At 43.3% G+C, this 27,014-nt stretch overlaps 8 protein-coding genes across 8 annotated transcripts; 3 read left to right on the top strand and 5 right to left on the bottom strand.

The window, feature by feature from the left end:
* Window positions 1–701: 701 nt before the first annotated feature.
* On the bottom strand, window positions 702–2,237 carry MELLADRAFT_85257 (short-chain dehydrogenase; the record flags this gene model as incomplete). Its single annotated transcript, XM_007408633.1, has 6 exons — window positions 702–898; window positions 962–1,090; window positions 1,183–1,298; window positions 1,342–1,735; window positions 1,868–1,970; window positions 2,214–2,237. The coding sequence occupies 6 exons, from the start codon at window positions 2,235–2,237 to the stop codon at window positions 702–704; spliced, it is 963 nt and encodes a 320-aa protein (XP_007408695.1).
* A 1,369-nt stretch (window positions 2,238–3,606) lies between these two features.
* MELLADRAFT_105425 (uncharacterized protein) lies at window positions 3,607–4,233 on the top strand (the record flags this gene model as incomplete). The annotated part of the gene is made up of 1 exon (XM_007408730.1): window positions 3,607–4,233. The coding sequence occupies one exon, from the start codon at window positions 3,607–3,609 to the stop codon at window positions 4,231–4,233; it is 627 nt and encodes a 208-aa protein (XP_007408792.1).
* Window positions 4,234–4,989: 756 nt separating this feature from the next.
* On the bottom strand, window positions 4,990–6,475 carry MELLADRAFT_71583 (uncharacterized protein; the record flags this gene model as incomplete). Its single annotated transcript, XM_007408632.1, has 3 exons — window positions 4,990–6,115; window positions 6,198–6,231; window positions 6,316–6,475. 3 exons carry the CDS (start codon window positions 6,331–6,333, stop codon window positions 5,337–5,339), a joined length of 831 nt encoding a protein of 276 aa, XP_007408694.1.
* Window positions 6,476–7,406: 931 nt separating this feature from the next.
* On the top strand, window positions 7,407–8,725 carry MELLADRAFT_35165 (uncharacterized protein; the record flags this gene model as incomplete). Its single annotated transcript, XM_007408731.1, has 6 exons — window positions 7,407–7,881; window positions 8,003–8,057; window positions 8,147–8,250; window positions 8,319–8,399; window positions 8,465–8,522; window positions 8,608–8,725. 6 exons carry the CDS (start codon window positions 7,407–7,409, stop codon window positions 8,723–8,725), a joined length of 891 nt encoding a protein of 296 aa, XP_007408793.1.
* A 962-nt stretch (window positions 8,726–9,687) lies between these two features.
* Window positions 9,688–12,109, bottom strand: MELLADRAFT_85254 (uncharacterized protein; the record flags this gene model as incomplete). The annotated part of the gene is made up of 8 exons (XM_007408631.1): window positions 9,688–9,846; window positions 9,935–10,231; window positions 10,286–10,353; window positions 10,396–10,402; window positions 10,487–10,497; window positions 10,578–10,786; window positions 10,876–10,969; window positions 11,050–12,109. 8 exons carry the CDS (start codon window positions 12,107–12,109, stop codon window positions 9,688–9,690), a joined length of 1,905 nt encoding a protein of 634 aa, XP_007408693.1.
* Window positions 12,110–13,759: 1,650 nt separating this feature from the next.
* On the top strand, window positions 13,760–14,653 carry MELLADRAFT_85253 (uncharacterized protein; the record flags this gene model as incomplete). The annotated part of the gene is made up of 3 exons (XM_007408732.1): window positions 13,760–14,005; window positions 14,097–14,501; window positions 14,585–14,653. 3 exons carry the CDS (start codon window positions 13,760–13,762, stop codon window positions 14,651–14,653), a joined length of 720 nt encoding a protein of 239 aa, XP_007408794.1.
* An 8,613-nt stretch (window positions 14,654–23,266) lies between these two features.
* MELLADRAFT_105419 (uncharacterized protein) lies at window positions 23,267–23,957 on the bottom strand (the record flags this gene model as incomplete). Its single annotated transcript, XM_007408630.1, has 2 exons — window positions 23,267–23,451; window positions 23,597–23,957. The coding sequence occupies 2 exons, from the start codon at window positions 23,955–23,957 to the stop codon at window positions 23,267–23,269; spliced, it is 546 nt and encodes a 181-aa protein (XP_007408692.1).
* A 2,019-nt stretch (window positions 23,958–25,976) lies between these two features.
* Window positions 25,977–26,579, bottom strand: MELLADRAFT_62225 (uncharacterized protein; the record flags this gene model as incomplete). The annotated part of the gene is made up of 1 exon (XM_007408629.1): window positions 25,977–26,579. The coding sequence occupies one exon, from the start codon at window positions 26,577–26,579 to the stop codon at window positions 25,977–25,979; it is 603 nt and encodes a 200-aa protein (XP_007408691.1).
* Window positions 26,580–27,014: the final 435 nt, after the last annotated feature.

The raw sequence follows: 27,014 nt of genomic DNA, 5'->3' as shown, positions 1-27,014 counted from the left end.
AACCCTCAAGTGGATTCTGTTCCTTGACTATGTAAATCAGTCTTCATCTTTTGAAAAACATCGCGTGAATCTTATGAAGATCAATGTGAATGGTAAATTCATGACCCTGATGGATTATATGTAAAGATAAGATCCAATCCAATCCAATCCCCTGAAACTTACTTAATCAACTAGTCTAATCAACGAACTCTACCATAACATTTAGATTCCAACCCTAATAAAATCGAAAATTGAAATCGTGAAAACCATTGAATCGATAAACTGAAATCAATCAGACTTCATCAATTCATCCCAAGCTTGATTCACATTCAGGAATTCATTAGTGATCAGTAAATACTTCATTTCTTCTGACTTTGATTTATAAACACATTCAAAATCACAATTCACAGTTCTCATATTACTCATCAAATTTTAAGGCTGGGTCACACTTTGGTGTTAATTTGTAGCAATCGACGTCATTTGTTGTTTACCACTTCCAATTCTTCATCTCACATACAGATCAGTTATAAAAACTGGATCACTTATCATCGCATCATTTTGAAATTTGAAATTCTATATATTACTTTTCTATATCGATCCATGATCTTGACCCAGGAGTCTAGTGTGATGAAAGATAAAGTGGTCGAGAAGATCAGGTTCCTTCCTTGCCGAACCGGTTGATATTCAATCTATCAGCTTGCATCACTACTTTTGATCGTATTTCATTTCCCTGGAATAGACAAAGTCAAATCTGAGAGTTCAGCTGAATCCCAACTTAAAAACTCTCCGTTCAAGTGAATAGGAGTATTGATTGAGAGTGCAGCGATAACATATCCAGGCTTCGAAGGTGGTAGGAGTTGATTATTAGCATGAAGCTTAAGATGTTTATCCAACTCTTCTGCTTTCATATCTTTCGAACCTGAAATTCAAAGTGAAGGTCAAGTGAAGTAGATGGCAGATGATACAAAAAAGAAATGCATACCATGTTCACGAAGGTGAACTTGCATATCGGTATCGACCACTCCAGGTCGAACGGCTATAGAGGTCAATTCAGGCTCCTCGTTGGCGAGTGTACGAGCTAGAGAGTTCATTGCTGCTTTGCTCGTATTGTCTGAGTAAAGAGAAGAAGAAAGGAGCGTATTGATCTCAGAATGAAGTTCATCATCTGCTGACTGAGAACCAAACTAGATGCCTAATACTCACAACTTGCCCATCTGAGTTTCATCCCAGCAGTATGCGATGTAGCAGCATTGGTGAGCAATAAACGATGGTCAGAGACTGGTCTAATTCTGATAAACTTTATTTTGTGTAACTGAAGCCTGGATGGTAGTCTTGAAGATGATGCTGTGACAGGCAACTCACCCCGCTACTTTACTAACTGATGCACCTGAGCTGACAAATACCACCCGGCCTTTGGATGTACGTAGATGAGGTATCGCAAGGTGAAGGATGGACAATAGCGAAAAGAAATTCACTTCAAAGACGCGTTTCCAAGAATCCATCGAGGTTTCTGATATTCTTCCAAGTTCCATTATTCCTGCATTCAAGATCAAGCCTGACAAATGATGATCGAGGAGAGAAAAAATAGATTGATCAGGCGGTGAACTGATTCGAGAGCACATTGGATTTTTACCGTCTAGAGTTCCAAACTTGTCAATGGCTGACTTGACTACCGTCTCATTGTCCTCATCCTTTGTCACATCCCCTTCGTGAACCCTTAACTGTTCAGGATAAGACTTGGCTAATTCTTGCAAATCTTTAGTGCTCGAAATTGAATTCAGAAACAAAAAGCGGGTAAGGAGAGGAAAGTAGATATTAGAAAATTGTACATCCATCACAGTTGAACGACATATCAACAAGGTCCAAAAGCCAAGTAGCAATGACTGACCTGGTGAAGTGGATCGAGAGAGCGTAATAACATTTGCTGAGAACGGCTCGGCTAGAAGGATTTTGACGGTAGCTAAACCGATTCCTTTAGAGGCGCCGGTGAGCTAAAACACGATTTCCGCCCCATCAAGACAACAAGAGAATACAAGCAGACGCGTAGGTAGGGTATGTCAACGTTCTGTCATATGGCAAAGTTCAAACCGACGCAAGTAAACGAGATCTAGCGTCAAGTTATCTCTCAAATGTAGATGATTGGAATCAAAACGCCCATGTTGGTAGAGCCTGCTTGAGGTTCTTTATTTTGGAAGTTGATTAGGATTGAGATAAGATCATGTTTGTATACTCACGATGATGGTAGGTCGTTTGGCCATTCTATTATCTGATCCTCGTTCGAGTAGGTCGGTTAAGGCTACGGAATGGAAGGATAAACCAAACTTCTTGCCCAAACAAAACCCGGCCACGACTGATATTTTCGGGCACGCGGCCGGTAAGACATCCAACTCCTTTCACTCAACACGCTTCATGATCTACCATCCAAAAAGTTGAAGTGCTCATTCTAGTCACATCTATCATATCAAGGTATCAGGAGGTGGGAGGTGGTAGGCCATCCTCCTGAGAATTCCTGATCACTGCAGATTTTTCATCTTCAAAAGGAAAAATCCATGTTGAAAATCTTGAAGTATCACAATATTCGTAGTGTAGTCGTGAATCACACACTGAGAAACATGGCCCAATTCCCTGTGTTAAATTTTAAACCTGTGGACCAGCTTGGGGTGCTTGGATGACGAATAAATCAGCCTCTGTACCATCCCGACACGCCCTTTCAATCAGGCAAATTTTGTCTGTCTCTATCTGTGGCTGTTGGCTTATTATAAGATCTACAATCACAATCCAAACTCCAAGAGTGATGTGACTCAATGTTGATTAATTTCTGTTCACCTGATCTGTCTATGGTTTTTTGAATTTTCTGCCTCAATCATCTTTTCAAACCCTGATTCGATATTCCATCTTTCTCAACATGCACTCGATTTCTTAGCCTTTTCAATGATCACTTAATGTCATGTTCTCCGTCCTTGGATAAATCTAAAGCCATCTTTAAAGCGGATTCTCAATAATTCAGAACATATGAGAGATAGTTTCTTCATTTACTATACAAGAACTTGATATGCACCCTCTTTTGTCTGGCAATCGGCAAGACCTTCCCACCTGCGAGCATTGAAGAGTTGGTTATTTCAATGATACACAATAAGGTTGCGTTGAGTGCACATAAAGGAGATCACTAGAGCATCGAATGCAAAGATGAACACGTCAAATATATCCTGCCAGTGCTAGACAAAATTTCACTTCCTGAGTTTTGTCAGCTCGTATGATTGGCTCAAAATTTGGGGCAAACGAGTATAGTGCGGTAGTAAATGTTGACTATAACACTGAACGGGAATAAATGGCGGTTGTATTTTCTTCTTATTCTTCGTGCTGCACACAACGATTGTACATCCACGTTGGTTGAAAAGGGATGTCGATGAGTCTGATTGAGGTGATCCGTTTCAACCGTTTAAAATGTAGCGTTCTTTCCATTTAAACGCTTCATCTGAATCTTAACTGACTGCATGTTAGAGTTTAGAAACATTTCTTACCAAACTCACTGTGATTTGGAGGCTTTATGCCTCGTCTCATTTTATCTAGTTTTCCAGCTGGCTATTTCTCTCAAAGAGTCCCATAGTTCTTTCAGGTGCAAAGAAAATGATATTTACTATGGTTATACGAATCACATCTTTCATTGTCATCATTTCTGTCTATCAACTGCACATCGCATCTTCGGAAGGAAGAAGGCAAAACCAAGGCGCCCTTAAATATCCGTTCAGTTATCATGGTGGGCCAGCATCGGGTAATTGGCTCTTGAAGCCTCATCTTCGGGCAAATGGTAAAAATGATGGTGAGAGGGTCAAGCAGAATTTACACCGAGAAATCCTTTCTGTGAGCTTTGTTTTTGATCGAAGTAATGCTGATACAGAACCCGTATATCTTTCATCACGAACAGATCGAATTCAAAGAAATCAAGTCACGGTCAAAAAAATTGTTGAAGCTGCTCGAAAACGAGCGCATACTCCGGCATCTCCATCTCACACGTTTGTGTATCCCTCTCCGAGCCCTATACATACCCGATCGGCTACCGCTCACATGCCAGCTCCAACGTCGATGTACGATTCAATCTCTAACGTTGCTGAGCTTTCCAATGAAACATGGTCAAAATCATCAATGAATCGAAGTACGACCCTCACAGCTGCGAGTTCGACTGGTCTTTCAAAGATGACAGCCATTCAGCCAAAATCCAGCTCAAATAATGAAACCCCGCAAGAATCAGATTAGACCTTATGCCAACTCGATCTCAGATTTTCATCCCACCTAATAGTAATACTCCACTTCATCCCTGGAACTCGACTTGATTTATATTCCCTGTTTGATTTGAGCTTGTAAACAGAGTCCAAGCACGACATTTACCAACTAGTATCTTAGAAACTGAGCTGAACTCAACATAGCAAGAGTTATCGTTTGCCATAACGGCGAAAGTGAATATGTTGATTGGTTCATAATTTATCTTTGGCTTGGCAGCGAAGTGACGATCATAAGATATGCTGTATTTACTTTTACGAGGCTCAGCTACAGCGAATCCATACGCCAACAAACATTTTCTTATCTCTTCATTAATCTGCGTTGCCTTTCTACAATTCCCTTCAATATCCGAGCTTTTTTGTTGATCAAACCTCAACCTCCATTGCTAATACCTTACTTACCCCATAGGTGTCAAATGAGCGACGACTTTCATTTTGAGTGGGCTGAGTGTACTGGTCATCTTGCTGATTGTGTAATATTTGCCCTTGAATCTGGGCTTGAATTGAAAACATGAGGCCGGGTAAGGCCTTCATTGTATCTTTGACAGTCTTTATTCCACATGCATGACATTCTCGTGAATCGACTAGATTAACAGTTTGCGGATTGTAGCAGCCAAACTAGTGTCGTGCGCAATTCCTCATCCATGTTGGTCTCTATTTGTGGAGTAGGAAATCTATGTACTAGCGTTGCATGCTACTACCTGGTGCCACCAGCGGCATCACGTCCTCCAAAAAAGTGTACCGCAATGTTTTGCGAATGCGGAAACGCTTTTCAGGTGCATATGTAGTCGAGATATTCCAGAGGTATATTCTACCCATATATATACAAGAAAAAACGTGGCATATTCGCATGAATCGAGTATTAGTAGATAGTTACAAGTGATCAATATACTATATAGTCACCAAATCCAAACTCAAAGAACGAAGCATGAAGAAAGGTATAGGAGATATGGAAAGTATGCGAGTACAAGGCAGTACAACGTGAGACTATATGATAAATAGAAAACGGCCTCAAGGCCAGACAGAAAAAATTGTAATGAAACCTTCAAATCACAACACGTTACTCAGATCATATATGACTCAGTGAATGGTCACCTTCGAATATTTCTTGAGACGCTTAGCAAAGTCGTCAAACCCACTTGAGTTCAGAGGGCGTTTGACGGACAGACGGGTGCGAGCTCTGCCTGGTTGCTTTTGGGAATCGTAAATGACTCTATCCCCAAAGAGAATCATTGTCAAGGGAGTAGGTGCAACCTTATCAACAGCTACATAGTTTACAATTTGATTCGGGATTTTAGCATGACAGTAGGATTCGGTCGATCGTTGCGATTCGTCAGAAATTCTCGTGGTCTGCTGAGCCTGAACTGACGCGCCTTCCAGGTAGTCTAAGCTTTGCTCTTCATTGTCACTTTCGGAGGCTGCTTTATCTGCATCATGGGTACAAGACAGTTCTTCGCAGAGATCGCAACTATCGGAATAGGACAAATCAGGGATGTTGATGTTGTTAGGGAGCCAATCTGAGCCGATGTTTTCCTCAGATGGATCTTGAGGTCTACCCTGAAAGTTAAGAGAACTGATGACCTCCAAGCTAGACAAGGAAGGCAGATTTCTTGGGCGAGACAAATCCTTCTCATCAACAGTTGGTATAGATGTAGCCGTCGATCCAACAAGATCTCGGTGGTGTTCATCCTCGCACAAAAGTGAGCTTGTACCGGGGTTCATAAGTAGCGCAGATTGCGATTCATGGACAAGAGACATGTTGGGAGTGTCCAAATGGATCAAATTTGAAGGTACGTGAATTTCTGTCCTATTGATATCTGAGGATGACGACGTGGGGAGATATCGCAAGTCCAGATGGTCTGATGACAAGTATTGAAATGATAGGGTAAATGATATTCAGCCCCCCAACCTCAAACTGAAGACATCGTTGAGGAAACTTACCCTTCAAAATTTGATGGGCCCTCAATGGTGCAACCTTGAGACATTCACGAGTGGAGCACATTGGGGGTAAGATTTCATGGAATAGCGATCGCCCATAGGAGGCTTCGGAACGACCAACCTCGCAATTGTCAGACATGTGTCGGATAAATGATGAATAACGTCTAGATGGAAAGAAATAAAGGGTACCCAGGTTATGGTAACGATGGCTAAAATGAAGCGAGGTGATGGAAATGAATGGAAAAGTTATGAGCGAATTGGAAATGTCGATTGCGCGGAAGAAGTTGATATTTGAAGTCGGGACGAAAAAGGCAAAAAGCATCAAAGGCTTGAGATCGTTCAATGACAAAGAACAAAGGTGAGTTTTCTTGATTTGGTTTCGGCCGGATTTGTGAAGTGCCTTTGTGCATCAAAACAGAATCTTGCCCTTGGAAGCCGGGATGTCAATGCACCGCGTTCCTGAAGCTGTGACTGCACGCGGGGACACTTAAAGCGTCCCCAAGGGTACGACTTCTTGCCTTTGCATAGTTGCCATTTGAGGGGCAGACGAGGGCTCACATCATAATCTGCAACTCACTTCTTAGAGACTTCATGTGGTGTCCAAATAGCCAAAAAGACTCCAAAAGCACCAGCAAGGAGTTAAATGAGAGGGTGTCATGGAATTCCGAGGCATGAATTGGGAGATGGGAACGTGAATATATTGCATCATATGTGGATAATAAAGAGATACCACAAACAAATCTAGAGAAGAACAACCAGTTATGTGAATCTGTAGACAAGAACATTGCACCCCTAGCTCAAGGTCGCCTCACGAAGAGTCAACAAAAGCAGCGCTGCACCCAAGTTCGAGGCCTATGAGTTTGATCGATGATATCAGGACGGCGCAAATGAACCTTGATGGTTTGTTGGTAACAAGAGGTATGTTGCGTGCTTTTTGAAAAGATATCAACTTACCCGACTTGTAGTCGAGTTATTGCGTTGTTGTATGTATAGCAGCAGGAGGGACACTCCGAAACATTTTATACCCTCCACCTCGGGACAGTGCACAACTTGTGGTTCCGGCTATGTATCAGGAGCAGAATTGGGTGTCGTTCAAAACTCGAGATTATAGACATCGGGTTAGGTTTTAACCAGCAATGACGTCACACTACATTGGAGACTTCAGGGACCTTTAACTCATGACCAACCAATCAGTACCTTTGAAGAGACATCATGATACATACAAGATATCCCATCTCAATACGAAGGAATCTCAAAAAGGTAGTTCTCAGGGATTGCGCATCATCACGAAGATTGTCTTCATCCGCTCAAGAGGTTTACTTGGAGCATGTATCATCAAATCCGGAACTACGAGGACTCACATTTTTGAACTTGAACCGACCAACAGCGCGAAACGCGATATCAAGTAAACTTCTTTCGGAGCTTTCCGAGGCTCTTGAGACTGTTCGGTTCGATGGTACCAGGGTTCTTGTCTTGAAGTCGTCTGCTCCCGGATCGTTCTGCGCTGGAGCCGATTTGAAAGAACGGCAGCATATGACCAAGCTTGAGGTCTCTAAATTCCTATATGAACTCAGGAACGCATTTCATGACTTGGAGAATCTTCCAATGCCCACTATCGCGGCAATTGATGGTCCGGCGCTTGGAGGAGGTCTAGAGCTTGCTTTGGCTTGCGATTTGAGAGTCGCAGGTGGGTAGACCTTGCTGTGACCGACTTTGTCTTCTCTGAAGTTATGTATCGGCTCCGAGGCATTTCCGGATATTGTATCTGAAGCTTCTTTGGAACTTATCACTGTCGAGTGGTTCTACAGGGCCTGGAGCATCAAAGATTGGACTGACAGAAACAAGACTAGGGATTATTCCTGGGTAAGGGCAAGTCGAACATTCTCCGCGTCACAATGTCAGACTTGTCTTGCTCTTCTAGAAAAACTGATCTTTACAAATTCTTCTGACAGAGCCGGCGGTACCCAACGCGTCTCGCGGTTACTCGGCCTCTCAAAGGCTAAGGACTTGATATTTGGGGCAAAGATGCTAAATGCGCAACAGGCATATCATATGGGTTTGCTATTTCCCCTCGATCTATAACTCCCTGTTTTCGCCGAAAAGCTGATGTCTGATAGATCATAGGCTTAGTCGATTATATTTCAGAAGGCGGCATGTCTGCTACTGAGCTTGCTATCAAAGTTGCTCAAGGCATCTTACCCAATGGTGAATACGATTCTGATGTTATATCTGTTACAGCCACATCTCAATATCTATAAATTTATTTGCAGGTCCAGTTGCGATACAGGCCGCAAAGCTGTCCATCAATCGTAGCATTGAAGTTGATCTGTGAGCTCTCTTTCAGATTACTCCTTGGCCAACGAGACTCTAAGCGTATCCTGATTCGTCTTCATGAATACTTGAGAATACTTAGTCAAACAGGGCTTGATTTTGAGCGACAATGTTATGAAACTGTGTTACGCAGCAAGGACCGGTTAGAAGGTTTAAGCGCCTTCAACGAGAAGCGAAAGCCACGGTTCACTGGTGAATGATATGCTACCCTGTCTTACCATTGGTAAACCACAAAAATTAGTAGTGGCGATGCGCAGCGTTTCTGTCCTCACGAGTGTTGTAAGATGATGTGTACTATTGTATGTCCCTTTGGTCACTTGTGCACCTAAATATGCATACACCAAAGAAGGTTGTAAATCAGAACAAGCTTGTCAGCGATAGATGCTGACAAGATAACATTGTATAGCTGGTCACGGACTTCTGGGCTGATATGACTTGCAATTTGCAAACCACTTGTCTAGCATATATGTCAATGCCATGTCAGAGAACGGAAGGGGTGTTCTATGGGGGTTGTGAAAATCTCCCCGAGACTGTTTCTTGTTTTCAAATCTGATACAAGATAACAGCACCTAACAGCACCCGCAAGCCAATTAACATCGGAAATACGAAACCTTCTCGTACGTAATTGCCCAACTATGTGACCTAACAATACTTTGCTGAAAGTGCTGCTTCTGTCAAGTGAAACGCGGTAGTTTATCAAACCTTACCCAAATCATAGAATACCTTGTTGCCCTTTGTTGCCATCCTGATGGTGGTCGGCGCAATATCATATTGATACATTGATCCCATCTCTGAAATGTGATATGTATTGAAGGAGAACAGGACATACTTTCAAATGCAGTGTATGAGTTGAACCATTAAGTACTAATTACATGCATGCATTGCATTGCTTCCTCAATTGTCTTTTCTTGGTTTTGAACCATGGATATTTGAGATGTGTGCTTGTGGAGAAAACCGACGAATTTACAAGAAGATAACATTCAAAATAGACCGTATGAAGAGGCACCGATTCAAGGATATCATAGTGCGAGGGACACCCCATCAATTATCCAGCATTTCATTGGCAGTCTTCTATTTTTTGTCACATTGGGCTTATTCGAACCCATGAAATATTACAACTAAACACCATCTATGAAGCAAACAAATCTGTATCCTGTCAGAATCAAGATTTACAACCTTTTCCTTCCAGCCAATTCTTTATGATCGGAAAATAAGGACTGTCGGGCATAAAAGTTTGACCATGACCAGCCTCCCAATCTGTAAGTATCCCTCCGAATCCATTTTTCTCGGCTTCGTCTTTCGTGACACCCTGCACTGCTCCCTGTAGGGTTTGATTTCGATTATTTGGAGATTCAAAGCCAGAAGATGAGAAACAGTGTGGATGAATTCAACAAAAGGTAAAAGCACACCTTTTGACTGGCGTTGTCTGCGGGAAATGCATCTTTCATGCCTTCACTCAACAGATATTTTCTGACTCTTTCTGCATTTACTATTGGATCACGACCGGAGAGGACAACCAAGAACCTTTTGGGATCAAGAAACCCGGGTGTTTCATGTGGCCATAGAACTGCAGCGCACCAATCTAAATGACTATGTGTGTATTTGGCGATCCCGATTTCCGTGGCCAGACTGTATCGCATCACATTTTCAATACCAGTCCTCGGCTTTGAGTACAAGAAGCTATTTTGGAAATGTATCAAAAATCGCTTGGCATCAAGCGCAGTTCAGGTGATCTATAGATGTGCAAGGGGAAGACTGACTTGTAGCAAATGTAAGGCTCCCTGTCGAAAGGCATCCGGTTGAGGAAGAGATGTTAGATTCAAAGCATCTTATAAAGGCTAAGTAGATAGAGGGTGAGGAGTTAGCTCACCAGAGAGCTGAGTTAAGTTAAAGCATGTCGGTTGATGATGAATCCGAGGAAGCATAAGAGCGGAGTAAAATTGAACAATATCAGTAAGTACCCCGTCGTCGACTATTGACCCACTCCTCGGGGTTCTTTATGATATCAAGATTCCAATGTAAGAGGAAAGTAAACTACGCATGTACACCCACCAAAGCATATTGGATCAATGAAACAACACTTGTTCACAAGCTGTGGGAAAGCCTTGATAACCCAACCCGCAATGACCGTTCCGTTCGAATGCGAAAGTAAATCGATGCCAGTCTCCTTGAACTTCCACTTTTCCATAATCTCCTCCACATCTCGAGCAACTTCAGCTTGACAAGGGGGGTCCAGGAACGATTTATCAAATATTTCCATTCTGAAGACATGTATTGCAAGTCGTACAGTGAGTATATGCGAAGAAGTAAAATACACGGATCATATAAATCGAGTCATTAGGTTACTGACGAGATTGAAGGCTGGAGTAAGATTACCACTGGACGTTCGCGACCATAACTTGAATAGGTTAGATATGCTACCAGGCTGATGTATTGAATCAAACCTGAGGAACAAATAATCATGCTCCATCAGATATCAAACTTGGCAAGTTAGGATTCTCGATGAGAAAGGACGAAAGTTTACCAAACCCTACACCATGCACAAAGATCACTGGCTTTTCCCGACGTTCAACGGGCTGACTGGCCCAACCCTCAGGGATTCGAATCAAATACCTAAACTTTTGGCCGACACATCTTTCATGCCTGAATCCGTTGAGATAAGTCATACTTCGAGTTGCTTCTCCGGTAGCGTAAGCTAACATATAAAACAGCAAAGGGCGGATCTTCGTTTTGATAGGATCGATAGATGACTTGATCACTTTGTTTTTCAACTTGACATTATATCCTGGAGGGAATTGACGACCGGCCCGGTGTTCAAAGTAACTCACAAGCTCCTTCAGGAATGGCATCCGTAATTCATTCGGTTCCACTCCCATCGCCGCAGATTTTCTGTCATCGTCCGCAACTTCTTGAAGAGACATATTGCAGGTCGCGCCAGCCAGCCATTCTAGATAGTTATCGTGGTAGATTTCGCTCCAGTGAGCGCCTTCGAACCATAGAGATTGATATTCCCTGAATGAAATTGCTTCAGGGTCATGGGAGCTGAGCGGCGTCTCTGGGAAATGAACACTGGGTGGGACTAATTTTCCGGGCTCTTGGGGCTCTTCGGCATAATGCGGATTAAGGAGTGAGGTCTCTTTGGTGAATTTTCGGTATTTCACAGTCGGTGTAGCCTCAGGGGCTATTGTCGGTAGGCCGCCTCGTAGCCCGACTCCATTGATCCTCTTGATGAGCTCCCGCAGAAATTCTCGAGAGTGACGTTCACCCGGGACATAGGCTTGAATGCGCTTATACAAGTAACACTGATAGAGGGAAAAAATGACTTCAATGCTGCCGGCTATGAACCAAGGATCGGTGGCCAAAGGGCGCCGGGGGTATGTTTCAAAGGCGTTGATAATGCGAAGAGCCAACGGTACAGCCAAGGGAATCCGAAGAGCTTGTGCCAGAAAAGGTAGAATATCCAATGGATAGCCCAAAAGTACCAATCTAAAAATGACATAAGACCAACAAACAGGTACAATGCTCTTAGAGGATAGAACAAGCACATCTCCAAAGAGGTCGGGGAGCTTGAAGAGGAATGACATGTAGGGACGAGTCGATGCGAAACGATTGAGTGGGTCTGGTAATGTGGTGCAGATGGCTGTGTCTTGTGAGAAGGAGTGGAATTTCTCCAGTCAATTTGCGATGGTGAATATTATGAATTGAGAGAGAGCTCGGAGCATGCAACTTGGTTACTAAATGGGAATGAGGGCGCAAGTACTTACCCAAATTTAAAGGGCAACCCTTTTGTTACACTTTTGTAAGCTACCTGAGTTAATTGGTCTCAGTAGTGATGTGATTTATTGGGCAAACAGTCGTGTGCTTTCACAGAATGGTTGAGTGGTGAGTGGATTATTTGTTGATGATGCGGCTACTTCAAGAAAGCGATCAATTTATGTGGATGATGAGAGCCTGAATCTCATGGAAGCACAAGCCCCCTATCGATTGTTGCTGTAAATCTTATACCCTGATCAAAGCTAACAGAGGTTCGAGGGGAAGAGCGAAACCTAGCCAAAGGCGCTACAAGGTTATCTTCCTGAAAAAGGGGATGGCTGACAATTGATAGAAAGCAAGGCTATTCCTATCCGCAACAAGCGGGAAAAGGAGGATCTGATCGTTAGAAAACTTACTTCCCATGAAATATGATTTGCGATGTTTGCCCTTGATCTCACAAGGTGTTTAGGCAGGTCATGAGGTATACCCCCAACACAATTGCTATGGATGTATACCGAAACTGAGTTTGTAAGGCAACTGGTCTGGGTATATTGAGATAGACTTGCAAAAAGGAATACGTAATCGAGTTTGTCCAGACGCCGAAGCCCTTGAAGGCGACAGGAGAGCGGTACATGGTCAGGACTCAGAACGGTGCCGAGAGCAAAGTTAGAGACAAGAGATATGTAGAGTACTTCGTGGGTGGAAAGGAGCTCTTATTAAACGAATGTCAAACGAGATTGGAGGTCTGAATTATCCATGGTCAGCATCCTTGGAAGTATGTAAAAAGGAACTCAACAAACCCAGACCTGTCTCAAAGTGAGGTGTTTTCTTCGTGATCTCTATTGGAGTGCAGCAGGCCAGAAATGTGATATTTCTATACCATAAATCTCGAGCTTGGGCGGGTGCTGGATATGGTCTTGACCGATGATAGACCGATCGATGGCTTTCTTCCTCTACATTCTCCACCAAGGTCTCTGCCATTGAAAAACTGCCTCCACGCTGACCGACCTCGCCACAGCCGATATTTGCCCCTTGAACATTCACGGCGGAGCTTTCGGAGCTGATCGAGCGCTTAAGAACGCACTAGCGGCACAAAAGCAAGCTGTGGTGGGTAAGCGACTCTGTTACAACTCCATATAACAAGCGTAGTTTGGACGACGAATATCAACGAATGTCTGTGAGGGTGGCAAGATTTTGAGCTTGAATCAACAAATAACGAAACGCTCTGCAGGCTCACTGCTCAGCGCTCTGCTACACATATCACGTTCACTGTTACAGATACAGCCTCATCTGTCACAAGCAAATACCAGGGCACCAATAACCCGATCTGAGCGGGTCGGATGTTGAAGTAGGGTCATGTCAGGGTTTCATTTATTTTGTTTGCCCTTTCGATTGCTCCCGGTTTTTAAGCAAACAGCAATTTTCCCTCAACTCAGATACTAACCACGATATCCTTCTCTGCTCGAATACAAATTCATAAAATGGCTTCCGCTTTTCGGTCAACTCGCTCTCTTCAGCTCTTCACTAGACCTCGACCCTGCCGAATTTTGACACCCCAGCAGTTGCACTCATATCGCCTCAACTCTTCGACAACCGGTGAATCTCAAAATGCATCAGAAACTCCCCTTCCCGCTTCAGAAAACACAACAACATCTAACCCCGAGGCATCTCAGCCTAAATCGGATGAGCAGCTGGCCAAGAAAGACGCTCAAATTGCAGAGTACAAAGTAGGTATTTTAGCTGCGATCTATATTGGACACATGATCCATCTTCCTTGCGGTGTGGGCTTGTTGCTGATTAAATCTTTCATCTTTCAAGGATCTATATATCCGTGCTCGAGCCGATTATGAAAATCTACAAAAGATCAGTACACGAGAGAAATCTCAAGCCAAGGATTACGCTATTCAATCTTTCGCAAAAGATCTAGTTTCAAACATCGATGTTCTCAAACTCGCTCTTGACTCCGTCCCCGAAGATTTCCGAAAACAACCTGGCTCAGAGGAAGCAGGCACGTCGTCGAATCAGACTGATAGCCGTAAACACCTTGCAGATCTTTGGACCGGCGTGAGCAGTACAAAAACATTGCTCGAAAAAACTCTTTCCCGTTTCGGTGTCACCCCATTCGATCCGACTGGTGAAAAATTTGACCCCAACAAACATGAGGCGATGTTCCAGGCCCCTGTGCCAGGCAAAGATCCCAATTCGGTCCTCAGTTGCTCAAAAGTAAGAATAGCACATCAGTACAGTCTTCTAAATATGACCGTACTGACTAGACTTGGCTTTTATTGACCAAACTTGAACCTCAGGTCGGATGGATGCTCCGAGATCGAGTCTTACGACCTGCTCAAGTCGGAGTAGTACAAGGTTCCGATTGATGAAAATTGGCATCTTAATGAATTGATCTACTATGTAGTAAACTGGTTGGGAATCTGATGAAATTCTCTACTCTTTTAATCTGTGTTCAGTTTGTGCTTTGTTCATACTTCATTTCTTTGCATCTCACCAAAAAAACAATGGCACAAGCCTTATATCCCCTGATAATTATTTCATAAATCATCTCCCAATTCAAAATTACATTCATCAGGGTTTTCCGAGTCGTCAGAACATTTGATCAATGCCTATTTAACTGGAGCGGTGTTCTTGATACCTCAGACATGAAGATGGGCAAAACAGAATTCAGCCCGCCCCGTGGCAGCAAACTTTGGGTGTTGGCATGGTCTGTCCTATGTATTGCTGCTCATCTCCAAGATGATCAGAATGACTGGCACCCTGCTGTTAGCACTGGAAATGTAAACCATGCTTGGTACCCTTGGCCCTGGGCATTATTGGTTGTGTTCTTGGTTCCCATGGTGACCCTGTGTCCCCCTGGACTTGGGTACTGTGCAACAGCAGTACAGTCAAACCTGTGCAAATGCATACCTGTGCAGATGCATAATTGGCCATTTTGCATAAGGCTTGGGTTCCACCAAGCTGGTGCGGGCCAAAATTCAGATTAATGCATAATATAATACTGAATAGCCTTTTGGCAGAAAAATCCATATGTTGGTGGTCATAATGCATAAAGCCCCGGGGCCGGCCCTGGGGCTTCCTGCGATTTGGGAGACAAAAATTTGTCAAATGAGCAAGCTGTACATTTGTACATCTCATAGAACTTCCTGAACTTGATTTTTAAGGATCATTGTACGCATCTACAATACACGCCGCACTTGTTGCCTCCTTTGAAAGACCCAATACATACAGATAACTTTTTTGGTTTTGTTGAGCGTGGTCATAATGCATATTTTTATGCACTATGACCATAATGCATAAAGTTATGCATTAACAGAAAACCTGTGCAAATGAATGAACGGTCAAATTGCATAGAAAAACTCGTCCACCCAAATTATGCATTTGCACAGGTTTGACTGTAGTCAGCTGCACACACCAGCTGGTGACTGGTGTAATGAATGAAGAGTTGTCATGGGCATCACGCGTTTCTTTCTTAAGTGCATAAGATAAAATAGGTTTATGTCATCTTACTACGCCATATTGTGATCTTTAAACGTTATTTTTCATTATGATCATCGTAGTATGTGAAGAGCTTATAAATCATTAGATTATGTTATCTTAAATTGTTTTACTATTTATACAAATCTCTTGTTCATGTTGTATGGAGTTTTCTTTCTCTCTCATCGAGTTTTTCGTAATCATAAGATCATCATCATTGTTTTCTTTTAGGAAAAGAAACCTTCAGAGCTTAAGTTATTATCTAGGAGATATTTTGGATTCAGTTATCAAGGGGTTCTGTTTTCTTAAAGAATAAGCCAGATCACTACATTAAAACTCAATCTTTCATCATTTCTTTCGTCGATTCTAAAAAGTAGAAGCTCGCTCGAAATTGAACAAAATTCGCCCAGGGGCAGTGTTAAGCTAGTAAGCTTTGTAAGCTATAAAGCTTTGGTTATCATCAGTTATCAAAACTAGTCAACTTTCCTTCCACTTCAATAAAAGTTATTGAAAGACCTGTTACTCATCTTTTTCTTTAAAAATCTTTAAAACTTCCCTTTTTCATTTTATTATTTATCTTTTAAATTTTTTTCAATTTGGTTCTTTTAGGATAGTAAATGAGCGGATCCAACTCTACCAAAATTTCCAACGCCGACCAAGGAATGTCAGACCCTAATGCTCGCAGTTCACCCACGGCTAGTATTCTTATGGAAGAAGCTACTCCACGCGGGTCGCCAGCCGCGCATATGCGTGAACCTCGTGCATCATTTTCGACGACTTCAGTGGTTTCGGACAATGGGACAGCTTCCAGTGTGGTTACTCAACAAGATTTAGATGCTTGCATGCGTCGTATGGAGGAGCGCTTTGAGAACACTTTTGAAAGACTAACTCGAAACTTGGTAGCCCCATCACAGATTGACGAGATCACGAATCGTTTGAACTACCTTTCAGTCATATCTCCAACTCAACCTAATCCGCCTGCTCACGGTCCGTATCAAGCTCGCATGGGTGCTAATTTGTATAACAGGCCTGCTCCAAACCTAGGTTTTCCGATGCCTGCCGGTATGCAGCAAGTTTATGCAGAGCCTTTCGCTCATCTTCATGCTCCTCGTGTTCCCCAAGCTGCTCGGCAGACGCCTCCCCCAGTCGTGCAACCAATGTATACAACTTCGCCGATTCCCCAACCTCAACCTCGTTTCCGTCAGGGAACTCCAGCTGTACCTGCTCCGCCCTACCAAGCTTACGTGGCACCACAACCTCACGTCCAAGCGCAGCAACAACACGTACAACCTCCTGCTCAAGGTCACCAAACGCCACCTCATCAAGCGCCACCACCACCACCTCCTGCTCCTCCCGCTCAAGCAGTCCAACAAGCTGCTGTGCCAGTTCCAGTTCCGGCTTCAACCAATACGGAGCCGCCCATCATGACTGACATCTTTTTTTTCGGGTCAACCAGCTGATCTGCGTCACTTTTTGCAAGAAATAAGAGATGCCGTTAGAAACTCGGCCAATTGCTTTGCTGACAACACCCAAGCTATTAATTGGGTAGCTCGTCATTTCCGATCTAGAGATGCTAGGGGTTTCACTTACGACTCTGCCGCCCACAGTTGGTTTAACGGTCTACTTGCTTCTAACGCACAGCGTTTGGGAGTATGGAGCGAGTACGCCGACTTGAAAAGTTTCCGTTATGACCTACCCCAGTTGGCTTCCCTTGACAATTTCTTTAACACCATGATTGCAAACTTCTGTGACGTCAATTCTGTTCAAGTCGCTAATGATGCCTTGAAGAATTGCAAACAGGGTTCAACTGATTTGTTAGAGTTCAACGCCCGTTTCAGAACCATGGCAGCTCACACCAGCCTCAGCCTCGACTCTCAGATGGACATTTACGAGACCAATATCGCCCCAGCCATTCTTGGAGCTGCGATTGGTTTTCGGGAGTGGGCTCATACTCATGATTTGGACGAACGAATGGCTTTGGCAAATGAAGCAGTGGCGATGGCGCAACGTTACGCGTCCTTACCACCCGGTCACCCCTTCAGCACTAGAGGTTCGAAATTCAATCTGCCGCTTCCCCCTCTTAACATTCGACCTCCCGTCACACCTCATGTGCGCGTGCCAATCGATCCGAATGCAATGCAGATTGATGCAATCACTGCGGCGGGTGAGGCTTCTCCGGCGCTCAAGTCCGCGGTACGACGGGTTTGTTGGGGCAAACATTTGTGCTTCACTTGTTTGGGTCCTAAGTGCCCTCGTCACAATCAGCCGAACCAACCTTTCTGCCCAAACCAACCGGCTTCAGCTCAAGAAATGCTCGCTTTCCTTCGTTTGCACAATCCGACTAACATCAATGCTCGTCAAAACCCGACTGCGGCGCCCGTTTCAGTTCATCCAGTGACTGCTTCTGCGGTCGCCTCTTCTTTGGCCGTCACCATTCCTGTTCAACCAGTGGCGGTAGAAGCTCAATGGTTGGCGTCAGTCGGGAGGGAGCATGGTGAAGCTTTGGATAGCATGTCAGCCGAATACTTAGCTTGGGAGCATGATCTCAACGCTATGGATGAGGAACCTAGTGTAAGCACGTTGCGAATCCGTCCTGTTCCCTCTTTTCCTGCCAGGTTTTGTGTGGGTTTGCGGCTTGTACTTGGCAGCTCGTCTGTTTTAGTGTGAGCCTTGATTGATACAGGCGCGATGGAGTCTTTTGTTCACAAAAATGTTGTTCAGAAGTATAAATTGATCACTAACACTTTACCTGCTCCTATGACTTGTTCGGGTTTCAATGGGACTCCAGGAGGAGAACTCGTAACTCATTCCTGGTTGGGTGTGGGTCAGCTGACTAATGGTGAAGAAAATTCAAACGATTTGGATTTTGACTTGAAGGTGAACAACATAGGATGTTATGACGTGATCTTAGGTTTACCGTGGTTGGATGCTCACAAGGCCATCATTCATTGTAGCGCTGAAGGTAGAGGTGTAGAAGTCGGCTCATTGGCAGTTTTTTGTGATATAGATTCCTCTTTTTCAGATTCAGATTCACTTTGTACGGACAGGCAGCTCAATTTGTCATCGGTTGAGGACTTAGAAGAAATCAAGAAGTTCATTCCTGGCAGGTTTCACGAATTTTCTGATGTCTTTTTGCCTCAGCAGACTTCCCTTCCTCCCCATCGCAAGCATGACGTTGAGATCAATCTGCGTGAGGGTTGTGAGCCACCTACAAGCCGAGCCTATGACCTTTCCGCGTCAGACGAAGCCGAGCTGAAGGCTTGGGTGGATGATCAACTCAAGAAAGGTTTCATCCGGCTGTCTTCATCTCCCGCTTCTGCTCCAGCATTTCTTGCCAAAGCTCAGGGACGTAAGAATCGCCCATGCATCGACTACCGAGGTTTGAACAAGATCACTGTGCAAGACAGCTACCCAATCCCTTTGGTCAAGTCTTTGCTGAGTCGTATACGAGGTTGTAAGAGATTTGCCAAAATTGACTTGAAGGCAGCTTTCAACTTATTGCGAATTGCTCGTGGTCATGAGTGGAAGACGGCCTTTCGAGCGCCGGGAGGTTTGTACAAGAGTTTGGTATTGCCGTTTGGTTTGGCTAACGGTCTGGCAGTTTTCCAGCGCTTTATCCAAGATGTGTTGCATGGATATTTGGATGTCTTTTGTTTCGTTTATTTAGATGACATCCTGATTTTTTCGAAAGACAACGAGTCTCACGAGGACCACATTCGCAAGGTTCTGATGAAATTACGAGAACATCACTTGCAAGCTTCTCCGTTGAAGTGCGAATTCTTCAAAGAACAGGTTGTATTTCTCGGTTTTGTCATTTCTACCACAGGTCTTCGGATGGACCCTGCAAAGTTAGCGACCATTAAAGATTGGCCTTACCCAAAGGACATCGCGGAACTGCGCCGTTTTCTTGGGTTTACTAACTTTTACAGGCGTTTTATCCCAAGTTTCTCGGCGGAAGTGGCGCGGTTGACTGATTTGACCAAGAAGGACGCAGATGTCGCTTTTGGTTTGGCGGATCACGGAACACGAAGGGCCTTTTCTTCCCTTGTTGAAGCTTTCACCACGGCTCCATTTTTGAAGCATTTTGACTTCGAAGCGAAGCGAGTGCTACAGGTAGACGCTAGTGCGTATGCGTTTTCGGCAATCCTTTCGCAGCCAGGTGATAAGGGTAAATTAGTGCCAGTATGCTATTACTCAAAGAAACTGACGCCGGCTGAGACGCGTTGGCAGACGCACGATCAGGAGCTGGGTGCCATCGTGGCGGCGTTTAAGGAATGGCGTTCTTGGTTGATGGGTGCTAATGAACAAATAGTTGTCTTTTCAGATCATTCGAATTTACGCTACTTTATGGAGGGTCGTTCTTTAACACCACGGCAGTCTTGATGGGCAGCTTTCTTATCTTCCTTTAACTTTGTCATTTTGCACACTCCAGGTACATTGAATCCGGCCGATCCAGCATCACGTCGACCTGATTTTGTGAACACTTCTCCACCTGCTGCCTTGGTTTTATTCAAATCCATTGAAGGGACGCCGGTAGATGCTATTCAGATTCCTGGGGACGGGGTGCAGTTCGATTTCGCTTTCGCGCGTCCGACTGATGAAGTTTTAAATCAGATTCGGTCTTCATATGGTGGGGATGTGACGGTCCGCAACGCTGCAACGGAAGGTTTGCGTTGGATTGATGACTTATGGTGGTACAAAGGTCGTGTTTTTGTTCCCTTTGCAGTAAGACCAGGTGTTTTGTCGTCATACCACGCGAAACCTCTCTCAGGTCATTGGGGGGTCGCAAAGACGGTCGATTTGCTAGGGCGTTCCTTTGGATGGAAGGGTATGCGATTTGACATACTGGAATTTGTTCGGCTCTGTCATAGCTGCCAGCGAGTGAATCGAGATTTGAGGGCCAGGCAAGGTCCTATGATGCCGTTGGTGATTCCGGATAAGCCTTGGTCCACAATTGGGGTGGATTTCATTGTGAAGCTACCTGTGTCAGACGGATACAATTCAGTTATGGTAATAGTGGATCATTATTCAAAGTCGACGCACTTTATTCGCGCTCGGGAAAAATGGAGTGCTGTGGATTTGGCTCACGCATTTGTTGACAATTTTTTTAGATTGCACAGCCTGCCGGACAAGATAGTTTCGGATAGAGGTTCTATCTTTATGAGCACCTTTTGGACCGCGGTATGCAAATTATTGAACATCTCCCCAGCGCCTTCTACAGCCTTTCACCCCCAGACGGATGGCCAGGTTGAATGATTGAACGCAGTGTTGGAGGACTACTTGTGTCATTTTGTTAGTGACAAGCAGGATGATTGGTCAAGATGGCTCCCGTTAGCAGAATTTGCAAATAACAACACGGTATCAGCGTCAACGGGATTTTCGCCCTTCTTTGCTTGTTCTGGTTTTCATCCTAGGTTTAATTCACTTACACACGCTTCTAGTGTACCGCATGCAAATGAGTTCATTCGTCACATTCAGGATATTCAGTCAAAGCTCGAAAAACAACTTTCAGCGGCAAAGGAACGTCAGTCACGATATTACGACAACGACAAAAGAGTATTGGTGACTTATCAGCCGGGCGATCTGGTGTGGCTGTCAAGAAAGTTTATCAAGACAAGGCGGCCTTCGCAGAAATTGGATTTTCGGCGGATAGGTCCTTTCACCGTCAAACGAATGGTAGGCAAGAACACAGTGGAATTGGTGTTACCACCGGAGTATGCAAGACTTCATCCTGTTTTTAACGTTTCTCTACTTATGCCGGTATTGGGAGATACGCAGTCTCAAACTGATAATGCTTCTTTTGAGCAACCTGTTGCCGAACAGGGGGATTCTTTAGTGGATGCTTGTTATGTAGCAAGATGGTTATCGGTTCAGGTGATATTGGGTCATAGGATTGCCTCAACGGGTCAAGAATACTTGTTGCAAACTGATGATGTAGGCATCAACAACAGTTGGGTTCCTTTGCAGCAAATTTCGCTAAAATAGGTTTATGTCATCTTACTACGCCATATTGTGATCTTTAAACGTTATTTTTCATTATGATCATCGTAGTATGTGAAGAGCTTATAAATCATTAGATTATGTTATCTTAAATTGTTTTACTATTTATACGAATCTCTCGTTCATGTTGTATGGAGTTTTCTTTCTCTCTCATCGAGTTTTTCGTAATCATAAGATCATCATCATTGTTTTCTTTTAGGAAAAGAAACCTTCAGAGCTTAAGTTATTATCTAGGAGATATTTTGGATTCAGTTATCAAGGGGTTCTGTTTTCTTAAAGAATAAGCCAGATCACTACAACTGGCCTCTATTCCCTGGGTGGGCTGACAGGACCAGAACAAATCATTGCTAGATAGGGCAGCTTGTACAAGGGTCTTCAGCATGATTTGGGAGAAGCTGATATCCATCAGAATGATATGCTGGCAAGAACCCACTGTGCTATGATCTGATACATTGAAAAGCTTGTTACAATCAGGTTGCCTTGGTATGAGGGTGAGCTGTGTAGAGCTGAAATATGGCCACCACCAGCACCCCATAGAACAACATCTAGCATTGCTCTGTAGAGAAAGTAGGGAGCCAGGACACATTCTGTGATACAATCAGAGTTTTCTGCATGGCTTACACATCAGTGGCTACATTGAAATGAAGATCATATCACCATGACACAGGGATCCAATTGCAAGTCAGAAAACCATCACATGGCACAAGAGCAATTTATCATGTATGTCCCCCTGAATCTCAGGCCTTGGAGAAAGCCTTGGCCCCTGTATCAACTGCTTGGACACCATATCAAAGGAGATCACATTCAATCACAACTTTTGTTTTTGAATTTGATGCATTCGTGTTGGTATTTTGATAGATTTGATATTCCTCAGATTCCAAACTCTTTTACAGAGACTAATGCTTCTCATCAGGGTGCCAGGACATATTTTCAATATGGGCTTACAAAACACTTTTCTTTGCTGTTCAAGACACCAACAATCAAAGTCTTGAAACAAATTTACAAAAAACCAACATGAATTCAAAATCACCCCTAGCCTAAAATAAAAAGTTTCTTAATTCTGACAAACAAAATATTCTAAAATTATTGTGGGTTACATCAAAGATCAAACCTGGTTACATATCTCCCATTCAAAATCATTCTTCAAGATTTTTTTCAATCCATGCTGTCACTTCTTTGTCAAGAGCCTAGTAGTGAGCCACTATGCTTATACATGTATTCCCACATATCAGTGTACTGGGAGAAGCACATTGAATGCTTCTCCCTCATGTTGCAATCTTGTGCAACCCTTTGCTCATATCCAATCCTCATCAAGACCATAACCTTCTGTGAGTTGATCACTTGTTTCATACTATTACTTGTGAATTACTATCTCTGTGTTACTGGAATCTTCAGAGACTGACATTTTTGGAACTGAAATTATTATTCAAAGTTTTTGGGAATGCATTCATACCATTAGTGTTGATGATCATATTGGCTTGATGGGAAAGAACTTGATCAACTCAAAGGAAATGGACAAATGAAAGAAACAAAACTTCACCTGGATAATCTGGAACTGTGTCCATAGAAATCACATTCTTAGGGGAGCCAGGATCTGCACAAATGGTATCAAGCATTTTCTTTGGGACATAAAGCACTGGCTTAGATGTAGGGGTCTGAGGGGCAGTTTTGGGAGTTGGAGGAGGACCTTTGGTTATAGATGTTGCATTTGTTTTGGGATTTTTGTAATGAGGCAATTCATATCATGAGTGGTGTTCCTTGATTATAATTTTTTTGAGAAACTGATAAAATCAAAGCTGGACAGAGTTTAAATGAAAGAATAGAAACTTCACCTTTCTTTCCTGTGGCTGCTTTGGTTGCAATTGCACCTCCAGTGAAATCGTGGTCTATTGAAATATTTAGAAGTTTGGCCCAGACTTCATCCAGGTTAAATGGCAATGTTGCGGACTTGGGTGTAGCAGGGGCGTGATTTGCAAGACTACAGATGTGTCCATTGCAGCTACAGCTTTTGGTAGGAACTCCATCACCTGCCATGTTTCTTGATACTTTTTCCTTCTGAATCAATGTGCTCTTGAGGTCATCATCTGAAGTGATCAAAACCTTTGCTGTTTGAACAGGGCCTTCAGTGGGGGCACATACAGCAATCTGACCTTTAGCTAGTACAAGCAAGACAAAAGTGGATGGAAGTAGCATTTTTGTCATTGAAAATATCAAATATCTAAACAAAAGCTATGATTGAAGGTAAACTCTTTGGGACAAAGGGTAAAATGTGTTGAGGGTAAATGGGATGGGGTAAGATTTCCTGGGCTGAGCAGGCAAAAATTGTGAACATGACAACAATATATATAGGCATTTGTGAGCTGTTGCGGTTCTCCAAATATGATTGCCAATGTATTGTGACCCAATGAGGGCTGTGCTTATTAGAAATGCAACATTTCCTGCTCCATACATTCTTCAAGTGGCAATGCCGGGTATGATCATTGATGCAAACCTCAGACTCTCATTGTACAGCCAGGTTTTAACCTCGTGGGAGACGATGTGTCCCAGGTGGAGTCATTCTTGCGATGACTCCTAACCCAGCAGGTCTTGGATGGACACATTCTTGAAATGGACTCCTTCATAGTATGTGAATCTACTTTTGTCAGGGCTGTTTAGTCCTTATCAGGCGTAGTGAGTTTGTCCGCCGACATCACACAGCCGAGAACAGCCTGATTGTTGACTGAATAGTCACGTTTTTGAGATCTGGTTACAGCTGTTGACCAGAAACGTGTTCACTGAAACCTTGAAGAGGATCAGATCATGATCAAGGCAAGATAAAGGCTCTTGTAGTCTATCGACTTTGAACTTCTTACGTTTCTTAGTTATGAGATGTTTCCAATAGCCAATATGAAGGTCAGACAGCGCAGTTGATGACATGGCTGAGTCCTATCGAGGCGCGGCTGGGATCCACTCAAAGCCGCAGAGGATTTCAGCCGCGTTTGAATTGGCACAGCTAGCGTGTATCTACATCGAGGAAGCGGAGGAAGCCAAGATAATGTCTATGCCAAAAAGCTTGCCAAAGTTGTAGCGCCAATTTGCCCGATGGCGGCAAAACCTAGATCAAGCTTGAAATCGACAGTGGTTACTGAGATAGATATAGGTATAGGTGCGTGGATTTTGAGCCTGAGGTATCATAGCTTCCTCTATGACTTGCTTATTATTTTTGAGAGAAAATATTTATGATAATTTGCACAAGCACTTCAGATCCATCTGATTTTAGTTGTGGTGAATACATACCCTACAGCTCTAGGTACTCACTTTCTCACTTTAAAAGTTTTCATCAGAGTGCCAACACATGTTCTAGACTTATCAGGGCATGTTAAAACACTTTTGGCTGCACATTGAGATCACAATGAGCTTTTCAAACTCAATCTCCAAAGAACTGTCATGAATTTTCAATCGCCCACACCCTTTGGCCTGAAAGAAAAAGCTTCTGAATCCTAACAAAACAAACAATGACAAATGTAGTGTGGGCTGACTTAAACATTGCAGCTAGAACCATGTCACATGAAACATCATTCTTTGACAATTTCGCGTATTCATAGTCACTCCTCCGCATTGATAAGTCATTTATAGCTCTTGTAGTTCCAGGTCAAGATATACAATCTACACTTGAAGCTGTAGAACCCCCACCAAGTCCGACTACACACAAGTCTACGACATCGCTATTGAGCCAAGAAGAAATTGACAGCAAGCTTAAAGGAATTCAAATAGAGTCTGACTCTACTTGAGGTAAAAAGTACAGAAATTGCATCTTGACCGGAGCCAGAATCTACACCAAAATTGAAGGAAGTCCAGTAGATTCTGGCTCCAGTCAAGATGCAATTTCTGTAAACGCAGGTATGAAAAAGCAAGGTGATTTCTTGGTTCTTTCATTTGTCCTCTCTCCCACTTTGAATTTGATTCGTTTCGTTTTGATTGAGACAAAAATGATCACTCAAGGATTGCCACTGATTGATATGAATGGCTTCTTCACCAAAAAATCCTAAAATTGTTGTTTAAAATATATGGCAACGGAATTCATATCATCAGCGTTAATACTTGGGTAAACATATTTTGTCTCGACTGGGAACAAGCTGATCAAAGCGAAGCAGGAAAGGTTGAATGAAAGAAACAAAACTTCACTTTGCATATTTCACAACTGTGTTTTTAAACTTTTTACCTCAAGTAGAGTCAGACTTTATGTAATTCCTTAAAGCTTGCTGTCAATTCCTCTGGGCTCAATAGCGATGTTGTAGACTTGTGTGTAGTTGGACTTGGTGGGGGTTTTACAGGTTCAAGTGTAGATTGTATATCTTGACCTGGAACTACAACTATTGTTCGAAATTTTTTGGTGAAGAAGCCATTCATATCAATCAGTGGCAATCCTTGAGTGATCATTTTTGTCTCAATCAAAACGAAACAAATCAAATTCAAAGTGGGAGAGAGGACAAATGAAAGAACCAAGAAATCACCTTGCTTTTTCATACCTGCGTTTACAGAAATTGCATCTTGACTGGAGCCAGAATCTACTGGACTTCCTTCAATTTTGGTGTAGATTTCTTTAGGTTTGGAACGTGCGTGACTACAGGCGCATCCTTTGCAGCCACCGCCGCGAGTAGAAACTACATTGCCTGCTGCGCTACTCGCCGCTTTTTCCTTCTGAACCGGATTTTCAAGGCCATTGTCTGAACCGATCAGAAGCGTTGTTGATTTAACAGTGTCTTCAACGGGAGCACATACAGCGATTCGAGCCGTAGCTAGGACAAGCAAGATGAAAGTTGTCGGGAGCAACATTTTTCGTCGTAGAAGATCTCAAAGATGCAGATAAAAATGAACTACAAGTGAATATATAGAATTTCAGGGACCAATGGTAAATTGTGATGAGGGTGAATGGAATGTAGTCTAGTAAAGTTCCTGGGATGACTAGGTGTAGATTATAATGCTCCAATATATATAGGCATTCGAGAACTGGTGAGGTTCTACCAATCTCATCGCCATTCAATGAGGGCATTCCTTACTGGTTTGTATAGTCTCGGAACTTGAATTGCACGCTGCGAGGCGGGGCTGAATATGATGAAAACCTCACTGGCCACCCAAATTGTACCACTTTGGAGGGGGATGTTTAATCGAGTGAAGCTGGTTTGCAGTACTCCCTACCGCAACGCGTCCTAGATAAACGCAGTCTTGGTCTGGTACCACCTTCAGAACCGTATGCGAGTCTGATGTTGA

The sequence above is a fragment of the Melampsora larici-populina genome, assembly GCF_000204055.1.
Source record: "Melampsora larici-populina 98AG31 unplaced genomic scaffold MELLAscaffold_13, whole genome shotgun sequence".
Taxonomy (NCBI): Eukaryota; Fungi; Basidiomycota; class Pucciniomycetes; order Pucciniales; family Melampsoraceae; genus Melampsora; species Melampsora laricis-populina.
This window is presented reverse-complemented; position numbering and strand designations above follow the sequence as displayed.